This window comes from Apteryx rowi, unplaced genomic scaffold (assembly GCF_003343035.1).
Source record: "Apteryx rowi isolate R43461 unplaced genomic scaffold, aptRow1 scaffold_901, whole genome shotgun sequence".
In the NCBI taxonomy this organism is placed as follows: domain Eukaryota; kingdom Metazoa; phylum Chordata; class Aves; order Apterygiformes; family Apterygidae; genus Apteryx; species Apteryx rowi.
In genome coordinates, this window is record NW_020451207.1 from 198,031 (window position 1) to 215,235 (window position 17,205).

A 17,205-nucleotide genomic window follows, 5' to 3' on the forward strand; every position below is an offset into this window, starting at 1 on the left:
AAAAGTCTTTACCCTGGCAGCCCTCAGCTAGCTGCAAAGAGTTGATGGCAGACAGCCAAACTGCCCTGCTTGGCCTCTGTCTTTCCCCACCTCGTTCCTTTTGCTCAAGCACCCTCCTTGTACTGCGTGGTGGACATGGGGAGGAGCTATCTGCTCCCTCCTGGAAGCTGCACTTGTGTCTACAGCAAAAATCAGAGGGATCTCATATGACAGTGCGAGGGAAATGGTGACAAATTCAGGTCAATATGCCATGAGGAGAGAGGGGCTGGAGGTCAGAGCTGGAACATGTTCAGGTCCCCCAGCCCAGCTGTGCACCCAGTGGCCCAGAGGTAGCACTGGCAGCCTCGAGGCACTGCTGGAAGAATGTGGTAGGTGCTGGTGGACACGGCAGGGACACGGCATGGCAAAGCTGTGCTTTCCAGAAGGAGGCAGGTCCCCCTCTCCGAGGGAGCACAGCATGCCCCTGCAGGGAGCCGCAGGGCGCTGGGGTAGCCAGGCACAAGGAGGGGAGGATGGAGAGGTGAAGACCTTCCCCTCCAGGCCAGGCCAGTGAGAGAACTGGAGTGCGAGATGCTTCCTGCCTGTTTCCCGTGAAAAAAACCCCACTCTCCTAGCACGGAGATTACAACAGCAGTGACGGGTCTGTCTGGGCCACGAGCCCACTGCTTGGAGTCTCCAGGGCAGCGCCTGGACTAGTTTGATAGACTGGAACGGGACCTGTGAATGCATCCAGATAGACTGGTGCTGAGTCATGGCTGGGAGGCCGCTGCAGTTCCCCCCACCCCTCTAGCAGGTCGCTGCGTACACCCCATTGCTCCTCCCCACTTCAAAAGGAAGGAAAGGGCAAGCCACAGCACTCCTCAGGGGAGTGAGTGCAACAGAAGTGTTCAAGACATCTGCCCTCAGAAAGCTTCCCTGCCAGTTCACCCAGGGGCGCTTAGCAGAGAACGGATCAACTCACCCCAGCAGTGAGCAGCCAACGGTTCCCCTGTTCCACCAGGATGGAGAATAAGCAGCAGAGCCCCACAAAGGAGCCTGAGATCGAGCTTTTTGTGAAGGTGAGTTCCCCGAGGCGCGTTTGCTTATTAGCTGTTGCCTATGGGCTCATCCCAGGCGGGCAGGCTGTAGCCTGTCTTTTCCCAAGGCGTCATTAATAGCCAGATGGTTTCAGGCGGTGGAAGTTTGTGAGCGTCTTCATGTTTCAGAGTCTGGAGGAGAGCGCCAAACTAAAGGGTTACTCGCCATGAAAATGGGCTAATCTGCCTGAATTCACCTGCCTGTTCCCAGAGCCTGGGCATGTGGGATGCCCAGAGCCTGGCAGCGAGGGTACCAAAGACACTTTGACTTGGGCAGAGGCAGGGTGTTGTACCCACTCCACTCCCCCTGGGGAGCCTGGTGGCATCCAGCCCTGGATGCTGTGTTAGCTTTTGTGGTGGTCACCTTCCTTTGGGGAACAGTTCTGCTGGTAGTTGTTATAATGAAGGAGTGAGGCAGGAGCACGTGTGCCTCTTGAAACCCAGATAAGACAAGTCTCAACCCAGGAAATGCAAACAGGAGTGCTGAAATGAAGCAGAGCAGCTACTTCAGTTTTTGCTTTGAGCGGGAGTTGTGAAACAGACTCTGGAAAACTTTGGGAGCCTGTGAGTGCTCACATGTGGGCGGATGGGGAGGGATGGGATGGCTTCTTAGGTCAGCCCTAGGGGATTATTCGCTGGAAATGTTTTTTCCTCTGTTAAGCAATTTTTCAAATACTTCCTCTGGAACATTTCAACACTCCTGTTCTAAACATTTGCAGCAAACATGCAGGGAATAGAAAGAGAGGAGCCAAGGCTGACAGCTGAATTCTGCATAAGTGCATATGCAAGCAGTAGTGGCAGAGAGGCTCCGGAACAGGACGTGGCTCCAGGCACGCTGACATGTTGCAAGCAAGTGGGGGAAGAGCATTGCCACTGTGTGCCACCATGTCACGGTGTTAAGGGCAGTTCTCCAAGCAGCCTTTCAACCTCTGGGCAGCAAACCGCTGTGAGCTGTGCAGCCTCCGCTCCTCTTCTACTGAGACAACTCAGTGTCTGAAAGGACCACAGCATCTGTCCAGAAGAGCTGGTTTCCCACTGGTACAGGCGCCTGTGCTGGGTGCAGGTCCATGTTGGCACCACACCCTAGGTCCTTGCTCGCAGAGGGATTAACTGGAAACAAATGTCAGAAAGGATTATCTGTGGCTTAGCAGAAAAAAGTCTCTCCCATCCCCTTGCTGAAGCTGTGGCCACAAGGATAGTTGCCAGACACTGAGCTTCACCAAGTTGAATCTAGGCAAGTGTATTTTCTTGGTGAATGTAACTCAGGTCTTAAATTCTCTCCCTACAGACTACTTTGTCCCCCAGGATGTCTAGGGCAAAAAGGAAAATGATACACAAGGTTACTGTAATGGCTGCAGAAGATTTAAGGGGGTTTCATAGGGAAGAGAAACAGAAAACAAATCAGCAGCTTAGTCAGGACTTCCCCTTAATCTTAATTTAGCACTGAAAACCCCCTCTGACAAGTTAACAGACAAATTGATGCCATGTCTCATTCTCCTACCCTTCAGGACACAGATTTATTGAAGTCATGTCAGATCCAGAAGGGGCTGAGCAAACAGGCACCCCACTGTGCTATGACGTGTCAGGGGCACCCCACATATCTTCCAGACTTCAGTCTGTCCTCTGAGACACCACTGCTGGTGTCAACAGTGACAGCCATAAATCATGGTTATCCTGGGATGGGTGCTGCCAGTGATCCAGTGCTCRTGTGTGCACACTGGCTGCAAGCATGTACCAGTGTGCAACACCTTCTCGGAGCCTTGCATAGCTTTCAGCAAATGCTAAACTAACTCGGCAAGAATGGGAAGGGTGTGAGGCAGCTCCCTGCATTGCCTTCGGACCTGGGGGTGGCAGTTCCCAAGAGCCTACTAAAAATTTCTTATACTCCCCCCCTTGTCAACTTCAAAGGCTGGGAAGGGCCTGGGGAATTGCTAGCTGGCGTAACCACTGCCCGGCTGCTGTGGCAGGCCTTGCACAGACTTGTCCCGCTGGAGAAAGCCCTGCACTGGTGAAGCCGCAGTCCCGGACATGCCTTTCCCAGGCAGCATGATGCAGCCATCCCATCTGGCAGCAGTCCTCGGGGCAGCGGGCAGGTGAGCATCTCCCTGCCTGGTGCCATCAGGAGGAGCCTCTGTCCCTTACGCTTAGTCCTGTGAGTTTAGCCAATCCAAAGACTGCTTTCCAATTTTCTGGGTGGCCATAGGAATTGTAGGCAGGCCATGGAGGACTGGGTGGGTGTTGGGCGAATCTAGACAGCTCAGCAGTGCCCCAGACACACTTGTCGCCTCCCTCCTCCCACCATGTTTCATGCTGTTTCACCAAGGGAGGAAACATGGGGGCTTCTAAGCAACTTTGGGTGTTTAACATCTTGTACATCCAACTCCCTGCAACAGCACAGAGAGTTAGGGCTAAAAGCCTGCATCTCCCTGGAAAAGTTGTGCTGGCCCAAGCCTCCCCCTCTGTCCCACACATCTGCCCAACTCTAGCTCTCTGGTAGCCTTTATTGTAGAGACCAATGTGGACCAAAATCCCTCATCCCATGCCAGCTACACCTCCATGGCCAGGCATTCAGCAGCCCTCAGTGGCATCACCTCTGTGCCTGGATGTGGATCCAGAGGCATCTGCCCAGCTGTATCCCATAAAGCAGCCCCACACTGGCTTGCCCAGGGAGGAGGGAGTTTGAAAACCCAGAACAGAACTGTTTTTTTCCATCATTGTGCTGTGATGGCTCTGCACGTCCATCCTCCCAAGGAAAGACTGGAGGGCTGGAAGGGAAGCTAGTGAGGAAAGTCAGCCTGGGAGAGCTGCAGGCTTTGCCTTCCCCCAGCCCAGGGTGCAGGCTGCAGCAGGGGAAGAGGCGCTTTCTGGAGAAGGAAGCAAAGAGCAGAGACTTCCCCTCCTTGCCACTTGGGCTTTGCTGGGGAAGGAAAGCACATGGCTACAAGTTTCTCCAAACCTCTTTCCTCTGAGCTCCCTACTTCCTGAAGGCAGCTGGGTGTGCAGTGCCCTCCAGCGCCATGGTGGGGTGTCACTGCTCTCTGGGCTCGCCTGGGCCAAGCCACAGCCCTTTGCCTCTTGGCAGTGCCCAAGCACTGGTGGAACTGCCCCCATTTCCTCTCAATAAAGATTTGGCTGTGAGCATCCTAGGATGAGCCTGGCTTAATTTTTTTCTGTGGGGGCTATCCTGGTTTTCCTTTCCTTCTGGTCTAAAATCACCCAACTTTTTTGTTTTTAAAAGACAAGAGGGAAAAACACCCTGAGCTGTTCAGAGGTTGGAGTTACAAGGCAATTACAGAGAGGCCCAAGATGGGTCAGCACAGCCAGCCTGGGCCAGAGCAGCACCATCCCTGGTGAGGGACACCCAGTCCGTCCCTACTGCCCTGTCCATCACTGCCATTCCCCCATGTGCCTTGCACAACTCCACCTGACACAGGGCCACTCACTACATTGGCTCAGCACAGCAGCTCCAGTGCAGTTGACAGGACAATTTGCAATTAAGCCCCTTCACTCCCCAGCCTCATACTGATGGAGGAAAGCGAGGGGGAGCACAACCAGCCGGCTCCCCTCTTCTGCCACCCTGTGCGGCTCTGCCCCAACAAGGGACATCTCAGGGAACAAGAAGAAAGTGAAAAAAATCACAGTCCATTTAGCCGTCAGTCCTCATGCAGGACAGCCACAAAAAGCACCTTTTGAGCTGTTGGTCTTGGAAATGCTTCAAAAGACTGTGTTAGTTTTGGCTTGTAACTGCCATGGATGATGGACTGGGGAAGGGCAGTAAAGATACCCATTGGTATGAGAGCAGGTCAGCCCTTGTGGCTCTTTTCTGATTATCTCCCCTCCAATTCCCCTGCAGGACATTTGATACACCATTTTATCCATTCCAAATCAATTCTCATTTATTAGAAGCTGACATAGGAAGCAGATTAGTGATTTATGACATTTGTGCCAAATTGGTTCCTGGGCAGAAACCACCCAGGAACAACTCTGGTGGACTCACAGCTCCCGCTACGCAGCCCAATGCCCTGGCTTGGTGGCAAGAAGGCCCATGCTCTCAGAGAGCTTTTCTGAGGGCTCTGGGGTGCTGCACTCAGAGCAAGTGATGTCAGGCAGCAAACATCCACAGGCCCCGGAGCACACTGGGGTCAGGGCTCTAAGTGCTGTCAGTGACCCTAGTATGCCATGCAGACTGCATCTTCATAGATTTTCTAATTAATAATCAGCAAGTAGCATCAACAGGCCAAATTCCCTTCCGTGATGGGTCTTAAAAGACAGGAGGAAAAGGGCACAGGAGACATACAGGTGGATTTACTGAATGCATACCCTCAGGCTTGGTTTTATCTGCTGGTCTGACTCGCACATACTCCATTCCTCCCCTTCTTCCTAGCTCCATTTCTATAGACACTATTTGCTCTGGTGACAACCAGCTGCAATGCCATGCATGTGCAGAGGAGGGATGGCTCTTCAGCCCCTACAGGGCCCTCTCTACACCAGTGAAAACACGTTGATGCTCAGGACTCTCACATGAGACCCTCACTTCAGGGTTTATCCCATAGGAAACTTGAGCTAAGGAACATATTGTTTTTTTCTCATGAGCACGATTTCATGACAACTAAGAATAAGAAATACTGGTTAAAAAGCATTTGCATCCTTTTGAAAGGATGACTGCTTTTGGTCTAGTAGAAAAACAAACCATAACCTCCACCTGACCACTTTGAGTGTTAGTGTTTTCTTGTTTTATTCAGTTTACTGTCTTCTTTAGAGTGAGTTTTAGGCCAGTGTAACTGTCCCAGAGGAGCTGAGCATTCTAGTGCCTAAAGGTTTCTAGGGATGTTATTCCTGCTTGCAGCTACTTGACTTCTTTCAATTCCACCAGATCCTCCAAAATCTCATCATTTTCCCGCTTAGCCTCTGAACTTCTGCTTTCCTGCCACTTTTCTGAACAGTCAGAAATCAAGGGTTATCAAGAAGCCATTGGCCACAAGCCATTCCCTCTGCAGTTCATTTGCTGCATGTCCCATGCCAGGAGATGTACCAAACACATGCCTCTCTGCAGGAACAGCATCCCTCCACAAAGGAGCTGAGTGAGCTGTGCTGATCGTCTCTGCAGCACTGGAACTGCCACACAAGCTGGAGGGCTACTGTGCAGATGCAGTTGAGAAACGAGTTTATTCTCTTAAACAAGCTAAGTTTCCTGTGTGCCATTTTTCCTTTCATCTCATGGTGCAGTTCCCTGCTTTGAGCAGCATCTGAACCAGTCTTCACGTGCTTAGGAGGACCTGCCTGGTTTCTCTAGAGCAATTTCCTCATAAGGAGCTTCAGTGCTTTTTGCAAAGACTATTGATATTTTCAGCTACTACTTAGCAAGAAAATTGGCCTGCAAATGTTTTCACCCCATCTACCCCTGCTTTCCCTTGGGATTACTGAATTGGCATCAGATGGGCAAAACCCTGAGGGAACCCTGATGGGACTCAGACAGGTTGTCCAAGCTTCCTGCTCGCCAGTGTCCTCACTGCTGTTTGACCTCATTTTGGAGTTTAAAATACACTGCAGAAAAACAGGTCACAGAACAGCCCCCTGAGATAATGTGCTTGGGTTGCTGAAACATCACAGCCCTGTTGACTTTGTCAATCTAGCAGCAGAGCAAGAGCACAGGTCCCATTTGGCAGATGAGGCTGGCAGTCATGCAGTTCCCAGGCCATGCTCCCCCACCCCTTCTCCTCACAGAGGTGAAGGAAGCTGTTTGTGTGGCTCTTGGCTATCCTCAACCTAGGGAATTTATGCCTGGGCTCTTTAAGCACAAAAGAAAAAGAGTCGGACGCTAACAGCACACAAAAACAAACCACTCTTTTCCTGGCAAGCATGAGCACATTTCCTTTGTGTCCGCCCTCTTGAGTCTGGCCTTCCAGCCAAGTAGACCCTCCCTTCCTCCCCCATCTATTATAATCACCCTCCACCTCCTTCCTCCAGCCTCCTCCTCCTCCCTGCTTTATCTCATATCGCCGGGAAGGATCCTACCCCAGTCATCCTGAGGACAGTCTCCAGCACTTTCCAACGGCAGCAGGACCATAGCTCAGGAAGGGGGGGGTTCCAAAGGCCGAGGCCCCTGGCACGACTGCTAGCTGCAGCTCCAAGGCAGGGCCTGCCTGGGATCAATTTGCGGGGCAGAGCTACTTTAATGGGCTACCTGAAGGGCACACTGACTTGGGCTAGGGCTCAGGCCATGCCCTCTGGATGCCTTCCTCCTGAGATCAGCTCCAGCAACTCTTCGACTCCAAGCAGCCCAGCTTTCTGGGCTGGGGCTTTGCAAAGGCAGAGCCTAGTCAAGAGGGGTTGGCCCCTTTGTCCCGGCGTACTGCATTCACGAACCTGGCACATGCATTCAGGACACAGCAGCCAGGCCCAGAGACACGCATTAGATGGAAGGTAGGCAGGTAGACAGATAGATAGATAAACATAGACTCTGTGATGAAATTCCTGTTGTTGCAAGACCCTGTGCCAGCACCCCAAATCTCAGTCTGCCTAAGTCTCGTCTGCAAACAAAAGGGGGAGGAGAGGTCCTGCGGATCTGGACGGAAGGCCGTAGGGTACTGCAGTGATATAGAGTTACCCTCTCTGAGGGGTTGTTCAGTGTATCCCTGGGATTGCCCCAGGTATGGGGCCTGGATGTTGGGTTAAATCCCTGTTTTTTCTGCTTTCCCTGCAGGCTGGTCTGGACGGAGAAAACATTGGAAATTGCCCCTTCTGTCAGCGTCTCTTCATGGTGCTGTGGCTCAAAGGAGTCAAGTTCAATGTGACCACAGTGGACATGACCAGGTGAGACAACACCACAACACAGCTTTGTGTCACCAGAACCTGTATGGTGAGACAGCCCATGGCTCAGCTCTCCTCTGTCAGTGCTTTCCTCCCTCCCAAAAGCACCCCTGCCAGCATGGGCTGCCCCAGTCCCGCACCCTGCACCTTGCCCTGCACTGAAGCATCACTGCAAGAGGGACAGCAGTGACAATTCCTGCCTCACGTTCCCCTGCCTGCACAGTGACCACACTGCACGGATGCATGCGATGGGCCAACACAGAGCTCTGTCTACATGCAAGTGCACACAAGGACAACAGCTCTGCCCTGCTGGATTTGCCTGCAAGTCCAAGGCACCATCAGGCAGACAGAAGGGCTAGAGAGCACTTCCCAGGCCCGAAAAGCCAGCAGAGCATGCAGAGGGGCATACTCCTGCCCCTGTGCCCTCCCATGTGCCCATCCAGGTCTTGTTCATTTCTCCAGGGAAACTGGCTGGTGCAGAAAGTCTGCAGGCACTGAGTCTACTTATTTTCTTTGTTCCAGGAAACCCGAAGAGCTAAAAGATTTAGCTCCAGGCACCAACCCACCCTTTTTGCTGTTCAACAAGGAGCTGAAAACAGACTTCATTAAGATCGAGGAGTTCCTGGAGCAGACCCTTGGCCCACCCACGTAATTACAACTTACTCCTTCCCCCTTTCAGGGCCTGGAGAGTACTTAGCAGCATTCAGTAGTATTTGGCAGATGGGAAAACCAAGGCAGGGTGGTGGGAGGTGTCTGGAAACCAGCGGGGAGGGAGGAAATCATCTCTTGACCCATCATGCTGATCTGTGGCCACGTTCCTGCATCCTTGTGGGACCTTGCTCTGCAGGGCCAGGGCTTGCAGTGCTGAGGAGCTGCGTGTCTTCCCTGCAGCAGGTTAGGCTGCAAGGAAGCAAGGCAGCCTGTGAGAGAAAACAATGGGAGGAAGTGTACTGTCGGGTCTCTCCATGCAGGCAGAAGGGGAAGGAGCAGGCAAGTGGGGGGATGTTGCTTGCAGGTGTGCAGGCCAATAGCCCCAGGGAGGTGGTGCTGTTGGTTTTGCAGCCATCAACAGCAGCTGGTGTCAAAGGGTAGATGGGGCTGTGGGACCCCTTTTGCCTGCTTTTATCTGCTGCATTCAGCTTAGTCAAAGAAAACACCTCTGCTTGAATGTGGGAGTGCAGCTAGCCCAGAGGGCTGCTGGTGAGGGAATAGTCTCTCTGAGCTGAGGAGAAGAGCTGCAGCCCTGCTGCCGAGTGTAAAATGGAGCTTTCAAATGCATCCTTCACCCGGTTCGTCGGACATGTCTGCCCTTGCAGTGCACCCTGGGACACCTAAGTAACCAAAAGCCCTTCCCTGAGGAAGTCATGCGAGTTTCTGGCTTCCCCAGGCCCCTTTCATTCCAGCATGCATCCTCCAGGCTGGGCCAGAGCTTCTGTGAGCGACCCCAGTCTGCAAACAGAAGTCTGCTCTGGGGCCACTGGCATCCTCTAACCCTGCCCTGGGGTTACTGCAGTATGATTTTCCCATAACAAACACCCAAGAATAGGTTACAGCTCCCAGGGAGGCAACTGCAACCATTTAAAGCTTCACAATACACCCACAACTGGCTGAGTTGCACCTGCATCTGCCAGTACCAATGCCAGGAACCACAGTTCTGGAGATGATGCAGCTGATTATTGTTAAGGACCATGCAGCCAGATCTCTGAGTCTGTTCTTGCTGTACTGACAGAAGCATCTCTTTAAAGGTATCCACACTTGAGCCCCAAATACAAGGAGTCCTTCGATGTTGGTAGTGACATCTTTGCCAAGTTCTCAGCATACATCAAGAACCCACGCAAGGAAGCAAATATCAGTAAGAAACATCGGTTGGGGGTGCAGGGTCCCCCATGTCTGTGAACAGCTCGTGGTTGTGGCTGGGGGGAGCCACGCTGCTGAGGCAGGCTCCTAGTGTACACCAACCCTCAGAGGAAGGGCCCCATGGGGAAGAGGGCTGTCAATCTGCCTTGCTGGGGGAGCAGCACTTTTGTTGGAAAGCATCTTGTTTGCTGACAGGTAAATCCTACTACCAGGCTGGGTTCTTGCTGCCTTGGGCTTGTCGTCTTCCCCAGTGAAGCTGCCCTGGCAAGCGGAAGAACAGGCAGGAAGGATGGAGGCAGTCCTGCTGTTACCTCTGTGCTCCTTGGGGTTAACGACCCCAGCAAATGCAGAGCTATGTGCAGACGCTAGCCAGAGGCCAGGACCCCTGGCAGCCTGCCCCGCCGTGGAAAGCACATCCTGGAGGTCAGGTCCTGGAGAGGAGCAAGAGGAGATGCTGTTGTGCTGGTCCCAGCTTTTGACTCCAGTTAGCAGAGCAGAGGTCCAGCAGGTCTAATCATAGTGTGGGGACATGACCAATGCTTAGATGCATGTCATCCTACAGCCCTGCTCCCAGAGTTTGCATTGTGCATTCTCTGCCACCTGGCAGAAGAGGCCCTGGCAAGGGTCCAGCTATGTGTACCACTGGCTTGGCCCAGAGGGCTTCATGCCCATACATGAAATCTGGGAGAGGCTCAGCAACTTGGTCAGAAGGCCTGGCACAGTTATGAGCCTGGCACTGTGCTGGGAGCTGAGGGGAGCCACTGGACCTGGGTGTTGCAGGCTGGCTCTGAGTGTTTTTCTGCCCACCCAGATTTTGAGAAGGCCCTGCTGCGGGAGTTTCACCGCCTGGATCTCTACCTGAACACCCCTCTCCCTGAGGAGATTGACCAGGACAGCATGGAGGACGTCACTGTCTCCAAGAGAAAATTCCTGGATGGAGACCACCTGACACTAGCTGACTGCAACCTCCTGCCCAAACTGCACATCATCAAGGTAATAGCACTGGCTCCACTCCCAGGACCAAAACAGAGGGCACCCACCCCAGGAGGTGGTGATGGGACAGGGTAGAGGGCCTTGGGGTGGTGATGTGATCAGGGGGCCTGGGCCCCCCTATTTGTCCCCCCCAAGCTGGGAAGCAAATCTTTCTCAAGTCTCAGGAGTCTCAGCCTCCCTCTCTCCCCTCTGTTACCTGCCCCCTCCACTCTAGATCGCAGCCAAGAAGTACCGTGACTTTGAGATCCCAGCAGACATGACAGGTGTCTGGCGCTACCTGCACAATGCCTACACCTGCGATGAGTTCAGCCATACGTGCCCAGCGGATGAAGAGATAGAGCGCACATATGCCAGCGTCGCCAAGAAGATGACCTAATGCAGCTGCTGGAAGCATGCTGGCAGCACTGCCTCTGTCCAGACCCTTTATGTCTCCCTAGTCCTGACATAACCAAACCCCGGCTGAGAGATGAACTGGAGGGGGGCTTATGGCATTAGCCACCACCTTTTGGAAACAACGCCTTGCTTCACAGCCGCTGCTGTTCCCTCCTCCTCTGCCGGCTGGCTGCAGCCCTGATATGCCATCAGCATGTGTACGGACTGGTCACTACCTGGCTGCAGCTGCAACTACTTCCCTGTCCCCCAAAGACCAATTTCTTTCTGGGTTTGCCAGTATGGCCTGGAACCACACATCATATGAAAATCTGAGCACTAGCCTATTGTATCGGCACCCTTGGTGGAAGAGATGAGATCTCCTAAACAGTCTTGCCAGCTACTGCCGTATCATCCACTGCTGGAACTGCATGAGCATCTAGTGCCCTGCTCTGCCTGGCCCTGGTCTCTATGCCTGCCACTCAAACTGCCAGCCCCACACAGGCACAGCAGACCTGTACAATTAGGAAAAAGCATCCAGGTGTCCAGGGATACCAGCACATCACAGATTCATGGGAGGTGTAGCTGTTTGAATTCACCCAGTCATTCTGCTGTGGAATCTGTAGCTGGTGTCTCTTCCACTAAGGCGTCCACGTTAGATCTGAAGACACCTAGAGGTTCTGCACTCAGTAGTTTATTGCAGTGATTAACTACCCTCACTGCTAAAGACAAAGAATTGCAACGTGCATCTAATTCTCGTTTGGATGTAGGGGCATGTAGATGCTGGGGATGCTTGGCCTGAGAGTGCCAGGACATGCCATGGGTTGGGAAGGAGGTGCATGGAGGCTCTGTAGAGGGATCAGGGCAGAGGGATCTGCTGAGTGTGCTGGGATCTCCTTGCAGACCAGCCTGGTGCAGCCATGGCTCCATGGTGTCAGGGCATTCCCCTTGAGCATACTAGAAGAACTGAAAGCACCTAGGTCCACATGCAACTGGCTGTAAAGTCCCTGGCTCCTGTGAGCTAAGAAACCTGTCTCTGTCTCACCTAACACCATGAGAGATGCAGTCAGGTGCAAATCCAACTCTACCACCACATCCCCAGTCCCACAAAAACTGCAGGTGTCTGATTTAGAGAGGTGTAGGGTAGGACATTCATGTGATTTCCACACCCCAGGACCAGTCAGTCTGAGAGAGCAGGCAAAAACTGGTTTGCAAAGCATTGTTTTTGTAGGAGGTACCTGGGCAGGTTTGGTGCCAGCCCACTGTCCTTGACTCTTTTTTGTCCCTTCCCAACCAGCATCTTTGATGCAAGAGAAATAAAAGTCACTCTGCATGGCCATGACTTCCCATCCTCCCCCATCAGATACCTCCAGCTTCCCAGGGTTCCTGCCAGCACCTATGAATTCAGCCAGCTCTCCGTGGCCTTTTGCAAGTGGGCAAAAAATACTGTAATATGGGTGTAATGGGCTCTGCGGAGACACAGAGATGGCAGAATCACCCTCCAGATCTCACTACCGCTTCCCTCTTTGCACTAAAGGATGTGTCCTTGCAAGCCTGCTTCTGATAGTGCTGGGTTTGGGGACTGGTTTTGTTATTAATGGGTTTTGGTTTGTTTGTTTGTTTTTTTAACTAAGAACAGCAATAAACTTTATTTTAATATTGCTTGTTTGTGTGTTGTCTGCACACAGACCAAGGCTGCAGGGCATGGAGSCAGCTACAGTGGGTAGAGAGAAGGAGGGGTCTTCCCCATGGTGGAAATTCTTTTGGGGTTTAACATAGACAAAGCCATAACCCACAGTGTCTGCCAGCCTGGCACTGCTGAATCACCAGGCTGCACATGGCCCTGAGGTCCCTGCAGCACCTCTGCCCTGCTTGCAGGAGAGACGTTCCCTTCCTGGGGTGCTCATATGCTTCACTGTGATCTATCCACATCCTGCGCACAGCAGCAGGAGGAAACAGGGCCCTACATGATGTGGGGATGGAGCAACCATGGGATGGAGCAAGTCAGGACACAGTGCTCAGCTGCAAGAGGTTTATTCAGTGAGGTGACAGCACTTTGCCTTTCTACACAGTTCCATTTCCTGCACTTGGCTCCTGCTGGTGGCCTGCAAGCCCCTCCAAAAGTGTGATGGCAGCTCTGCCTTGATGTAGCTGCAATTTGCTCCACTGATCACCTGATATGCAGGGCGACAGCCATGTGGCTGTGGGGGCCACCCTGTCCTGGGCTCTGGACCCTCATGGGACTTTTCCCCTTCCCTGTGACACCCCTTCTCTGCTGCAGATCCTCTCCCTTTTCCACCAGAAGGAAATGGAGACCTTTCAAAGCTCTGTGGAAACCAGAGCACACTATTGTGTGGTAGCCAGGCAGGGTCATGTGCAGAGGGGCCAGCTGGTGGCTGTTTGGGTAGAGGTGTCATAGAGCAGGCTGGCAGGCAGGCGGCAGGCAGGGCTCCTCTTGTGTCCCTCATTTGGTGACACAGTATTTCCAGAAGCAAGCTGGAAGGGAAAGGAAAAGACACTGTGCGAGGGGCTGCAACACTGCTTAGTTACAGCAGAAAAGTTTAAATGAAGAGAGATGTCCATCTCTTCTCCTGGACTCCCATTCAGCCTTGCAGTCAGTTCTAAGAGCACAGCCCGGGAGCTGGGTGGCTCTGGCTTAGTCCACACAATGGGCACCCTCCACACCAGGCCATGGTCACCCTCTGCTCCTGAGATGGGCACCCTTCACCACACACCTGACCCCTGACCACCGTGTACCCTTTGCAGGTCAGCTATGCAGAGCAGTTCCTGGTTTGGGGTAAGATGAGAGCAGCCCTCTGTAGCATGGTGACCTCATGCAGCTGGACCCCAGGACTCACTGGGAGCCAGCACTCACCTCTCTTGTTGGGTTGAGGGACCTGGTCTGCCTGGGTAAATCCCTGGCTCTGGAGCTCACTCACTGCCGCTATCTTCCAGAGAACTGTCTTGAAGTCTTCCACCTGCCATGGCAGAGGGTCACACCAGCCCCATCACATGTGTGCAGTGCACATCCAGCAAAACCAGCCCCCAAGTCCCCTCCCCTCCCTATCAGGCTGAGGAGGGAAGCAGTGTGGGCACAAACACTGGCCTCTGAGCAAAGGCAGCCTCCAATTTACAGGTGCATAGGGACAGGGTTTTCTGGGACTTTGTGGGAAGTTGGCTTACAGGACTTCTCTGCCCAGCAGTGYAACCCTTGACCATTCTCGCCAAAGCCAGGGCAGCATCCCCTACTCACCAGGCGGGCAGGGACATCTTCCTGGAGAGCATTTTTATTTCCTGAAAAAACAGATATGTATGAAAAGCCATGAGCATGCAGGGACTGTGAGTCTGGCATGATGGGCAGGAGACAAGGAAACATGTCTCAGGAGAAGGATAGAAGAAGAGTGGACGTGGCACCAGCATCTACTTCTCTCCATGCTCCCTGGGGCCACCTAACCTGCAGCACTCCTTCATCCTGGATGTAGGCCTCCTCCTTTTCGAGAGCATCCCAGTGACTACCTTTGTCCACACATGTCCCCACGCTAGCCCTGTCTCCTGGTCCAGCTGGTCCTGAGTCCCAGGACTCGTCTTGGCCCTCAACCACTTTCCAGACATGTCTCATTCCTTCCCCCAGTGCAGGCAGAGCTAGATTGAGGTTCCTGGATGGTCAGAGCCCTGCCAAAGGCTTTCTGTCAGCCACAAAGCCAATTGAACTGTCAGCCAGGTTAAAATCTGTCAGCATAAGGTATGGATTGAAGGGGGAGACAGTGACAAGGACAAAGCAGCTCCTTTGGGGTGTGCCTGCTCCTTGGGCAGTGGGACTGAGAGCCTGAACCCAGCATTGACTATGGTTCCCAAGAGTGAAAGGTAGGTTGTTAGAGGGGGACTGGGGATCTTTGTCTCCTCATCTGGGAAAGGAATGTTGGCCTGGGCTGGGAGTCAAAATGCTAGCCTGTGAGAAAACTGGGAGCAAGGCTTCTTCTCAGCATGAGAGAATGAATTACTCTGTATTGCCTTCAGTGTGACCTCAATGGGCAGGTGAGGAAGGGTCACCATTAGCTCCCATTATCACAAAAGAGCCTTCTGAAGCCACCTCAGCCTTGGAGGATGGCTGGCAGCACTCCCCAGTGGCCTTGTTTAGCCAGACTTCTGCACTGGTGGGGACTGGGAGGGTTAAATCCAGACTCCCTTTATTCCAAACAATGTGTCAGGTAAACACAAGCACAAATCCTGCCCAGCTGAGTTTGTCTCACAGCCTGTCTGTATTGCTTTGAGGAAAAGAGGGTCTAAGTCACCACAGGAAGAAATGCTGTGCATTGAAAACTAAGGCACCAAGTCCCATGTTGTCTAACTATGTTTAATTAGAAACCACCGTGTGTCTGGTGCTTTCCAGCATCTTCCCCTTTGATCCATTGCTCTTCCAATGTCTGCTGAGCCCATGCACAACCCCACAGGATGGTCCCACTGAGCTCTGCAGGATCAGGGGCTCTGGGAACTGAGGAATCCCAAGAACTTGGCTGTGGACATACTTTCCTTGCCTCAGACAAACAGCCAAGTTACTGCAGTTTCGGAAGTCCCCATGAGTCAACCAAGTGACATGAAGAGCCCATGTGCATGCTTGTTTCCCAGAAATGCTGTGCAACATGCCTCAGCTGGGGCCTGCTTGTGTGGGCTATGCAAGGTTCCACTGTTTCGACCTCATGGCAGGATCAGAGCATGAGTACAAGCAGTTACCAGTTTCTGCTGCCTTGCACAGCTCCCTGAGATATAGGGCTAAACTCATTCTTTCTTTTAGAGCTCAGGCTCCCTACCAAAATGACCTCTTCTCCCATATCAGGAAGTGCACTGTGTCTAAACAAGTGCTTACTCACTGGTCAGTACTAGTACATACAGACCAGGGCCATAGATACTCCCTTTGGAAAGGGTTCCCACAGGTGTACTTTCGGATGCAAATGGTGTCATCAGCTCCCAAGTCTAGCAGATACAGGCTCTGCTACCTGTAGTCCCCTTGGGGCACTGGCCTGGATTAAGTGACCACATAGCAGGGCACCAAGCAGTGGTAGAGCCCCCAAGCACACTGTGCAGGCAGTCAGCACTGGGATGCTGGGTCTCACAGTGACTGTGAACAGAGCTTGCCCAATCCCAAAGGTTACTCAGCGTTCACACTTTGCTCTGTTCATGAGCTGTGATTTCCTCATCTCCACAGAGGGAGTCTACAGGGTTGTTTTGTCTGTACACCCCAGACTGGCTAACTCCCAGGGCAATTGCATCTCTCATCCCAGAATACCTGAATACATCACCCAAACTCTGCTGTCTGCAGATCACAACAGCCAAAGCAGTCCCTCAGGAACAGACTAGTCTTCTTTTGCTCAACCTGTTCACCCCAGGGATCTAACTATTTAACTCTACTGGATGTACAATACTCCAAACAATACTGGGGAAACCCCTCCCCAGGCCAGAAGACCTTTCTGTCCAAAGAGAAAAGGGGGAAGTTGCACTACTGTGCGTGTCTGGAGCAGCCAAACCCACATGAAACGTTAGATATGGGCCAAATGATTTGAGCCCGCAGTCAGTGCCAGCCATAAAGTGGTACACAAGGAAAAACCCCACCTGGCTTACATGCACAAACATGCAAGTTACTTGCCCTTACCTTGGACACCATTGCTTTCAGGGTAGACAGGATAAGCATTAATGCAGCAAGCTTCCAACAGTACCGCCAAGGTGACTACCAACATCTGGGAAGGCATCTTCTCTCCTTCTCCAAACGGTCACTGATTTCCCAGGAGCTTGTAAGTGATGAAGTGTGAAGAGGCTCTCTTTTATGCCCTCCAGCCTCATTCAGGTCTCTGTAATCAATATGCTATCATCAGGTGTGTTGTCTTGTCTTCTGGGTTGGCCATTCATCCTAATGACAAGAGACAATTGGCTCTGCTTTCTCCCTGTTTGATCTTCACTTGATCATGCTTGACAAGGAGCTTTGACAAATGCTTGGCTGGGATTTCAGAGAACACTGTTGTTTACCATGGCCTTGCTGTGCTGGGAGAGGAATGGCTAAGGAAGGCTGTACAGGCTAACCATGTCCCTGGTAGGGTCTGGCCAGGGC

The 17,205-nt window shown here is 52.6% G+C and overlaps 2 protein-coding genes across 3 annotated transcripts in view; one reads left to right on the forward strand and one right to left on the reverse strand.

The window, feature by feature from the left end:
* The first annotated feature begins 807 nt into the window (after positions 1–807).
* On the forward strand, positions 808–11,118 carry CLIC2 (chloride intracellular channel 2). 2 transcript variants are annotated; one of them, XM_026091428.1, is made up of 7 exons: positions 809–1,058; positions 6,130–6,257; positions 7,780–7,889; positions 8,409–8,534; positions 9,632–9,738; positions 10,555–10,736; positions 10,951–11,118. In XM_026091428.1, the coding sequence occupies exons 3-7, from the start codon at positions 7,834–7,836 to the stop codon at positions 11,110–11,112; spliced, it is 633 nt and encodes a 210-aa protein (XP_025947213.1). In that variant the 5' UTR covers positions 809–1,058; positions 6,130–6,257; positions 7,780–7,833; the 3' UTR covers positions 11,113–11,118. The 2 variants fall into 2 exon arrangements, with proteins under 2 accessions (XP_025947212.1, XP_025947213.1); XM_026091427.1 differs by lacking the exon at positions 6,130–6,257 and having other exon boundaries at positions 808–1,058.
* A 2,050-nt stretch (positions 11,119–13,168) lies between these two features.
* Positions 13,169–17,205, reverse strand: part of LOC112978185 (interleukin-20 receptor subunit alpha-like) — a 30,171-nt gene continuing 26,134 nt past the window's right edge. Inside the window, exons 8-11 of the transcript XR_003257769.1 lie at positions 16,753–16,948; positions 14,359–14,399; positions 13,981–14,083; positions 13,169–13,601 (exon numbers count right to left, since the gene is read on the reverse strand). The gene's annotated coding sequence lies outside the window, so the exon portion shown is untranslated. The remainder of the gene's footprint in view (positions 13,602–13,980; positions 14,084–14,358; positions 14,400–16,752; positions 16,949–17,205) is intronic.

Coding starts and splice junctions, on each gene's coding strand:
- CLIC2 (XM_026091427.1), top strand. CDS start 1,002: ATGGAGAATAAGCAGCAGAGCCCCACAAAGGAGCCTGAGATCGAGCTT. Junction 1,059..7,779: donor AGATCGAGCTTTTTGTGAAG/GTGAGTTCCCCG, acceptor CTTTCCCTGCAG/GCTGGTCTGGACGGAGAAAA. Junction 10,737..10,950: donor CCAAACTGCACATCATCAAG/GTAATAGCACTG, acceptor CCTCCACTCTAG/ATCGCAGCCAAGAAGTACCG.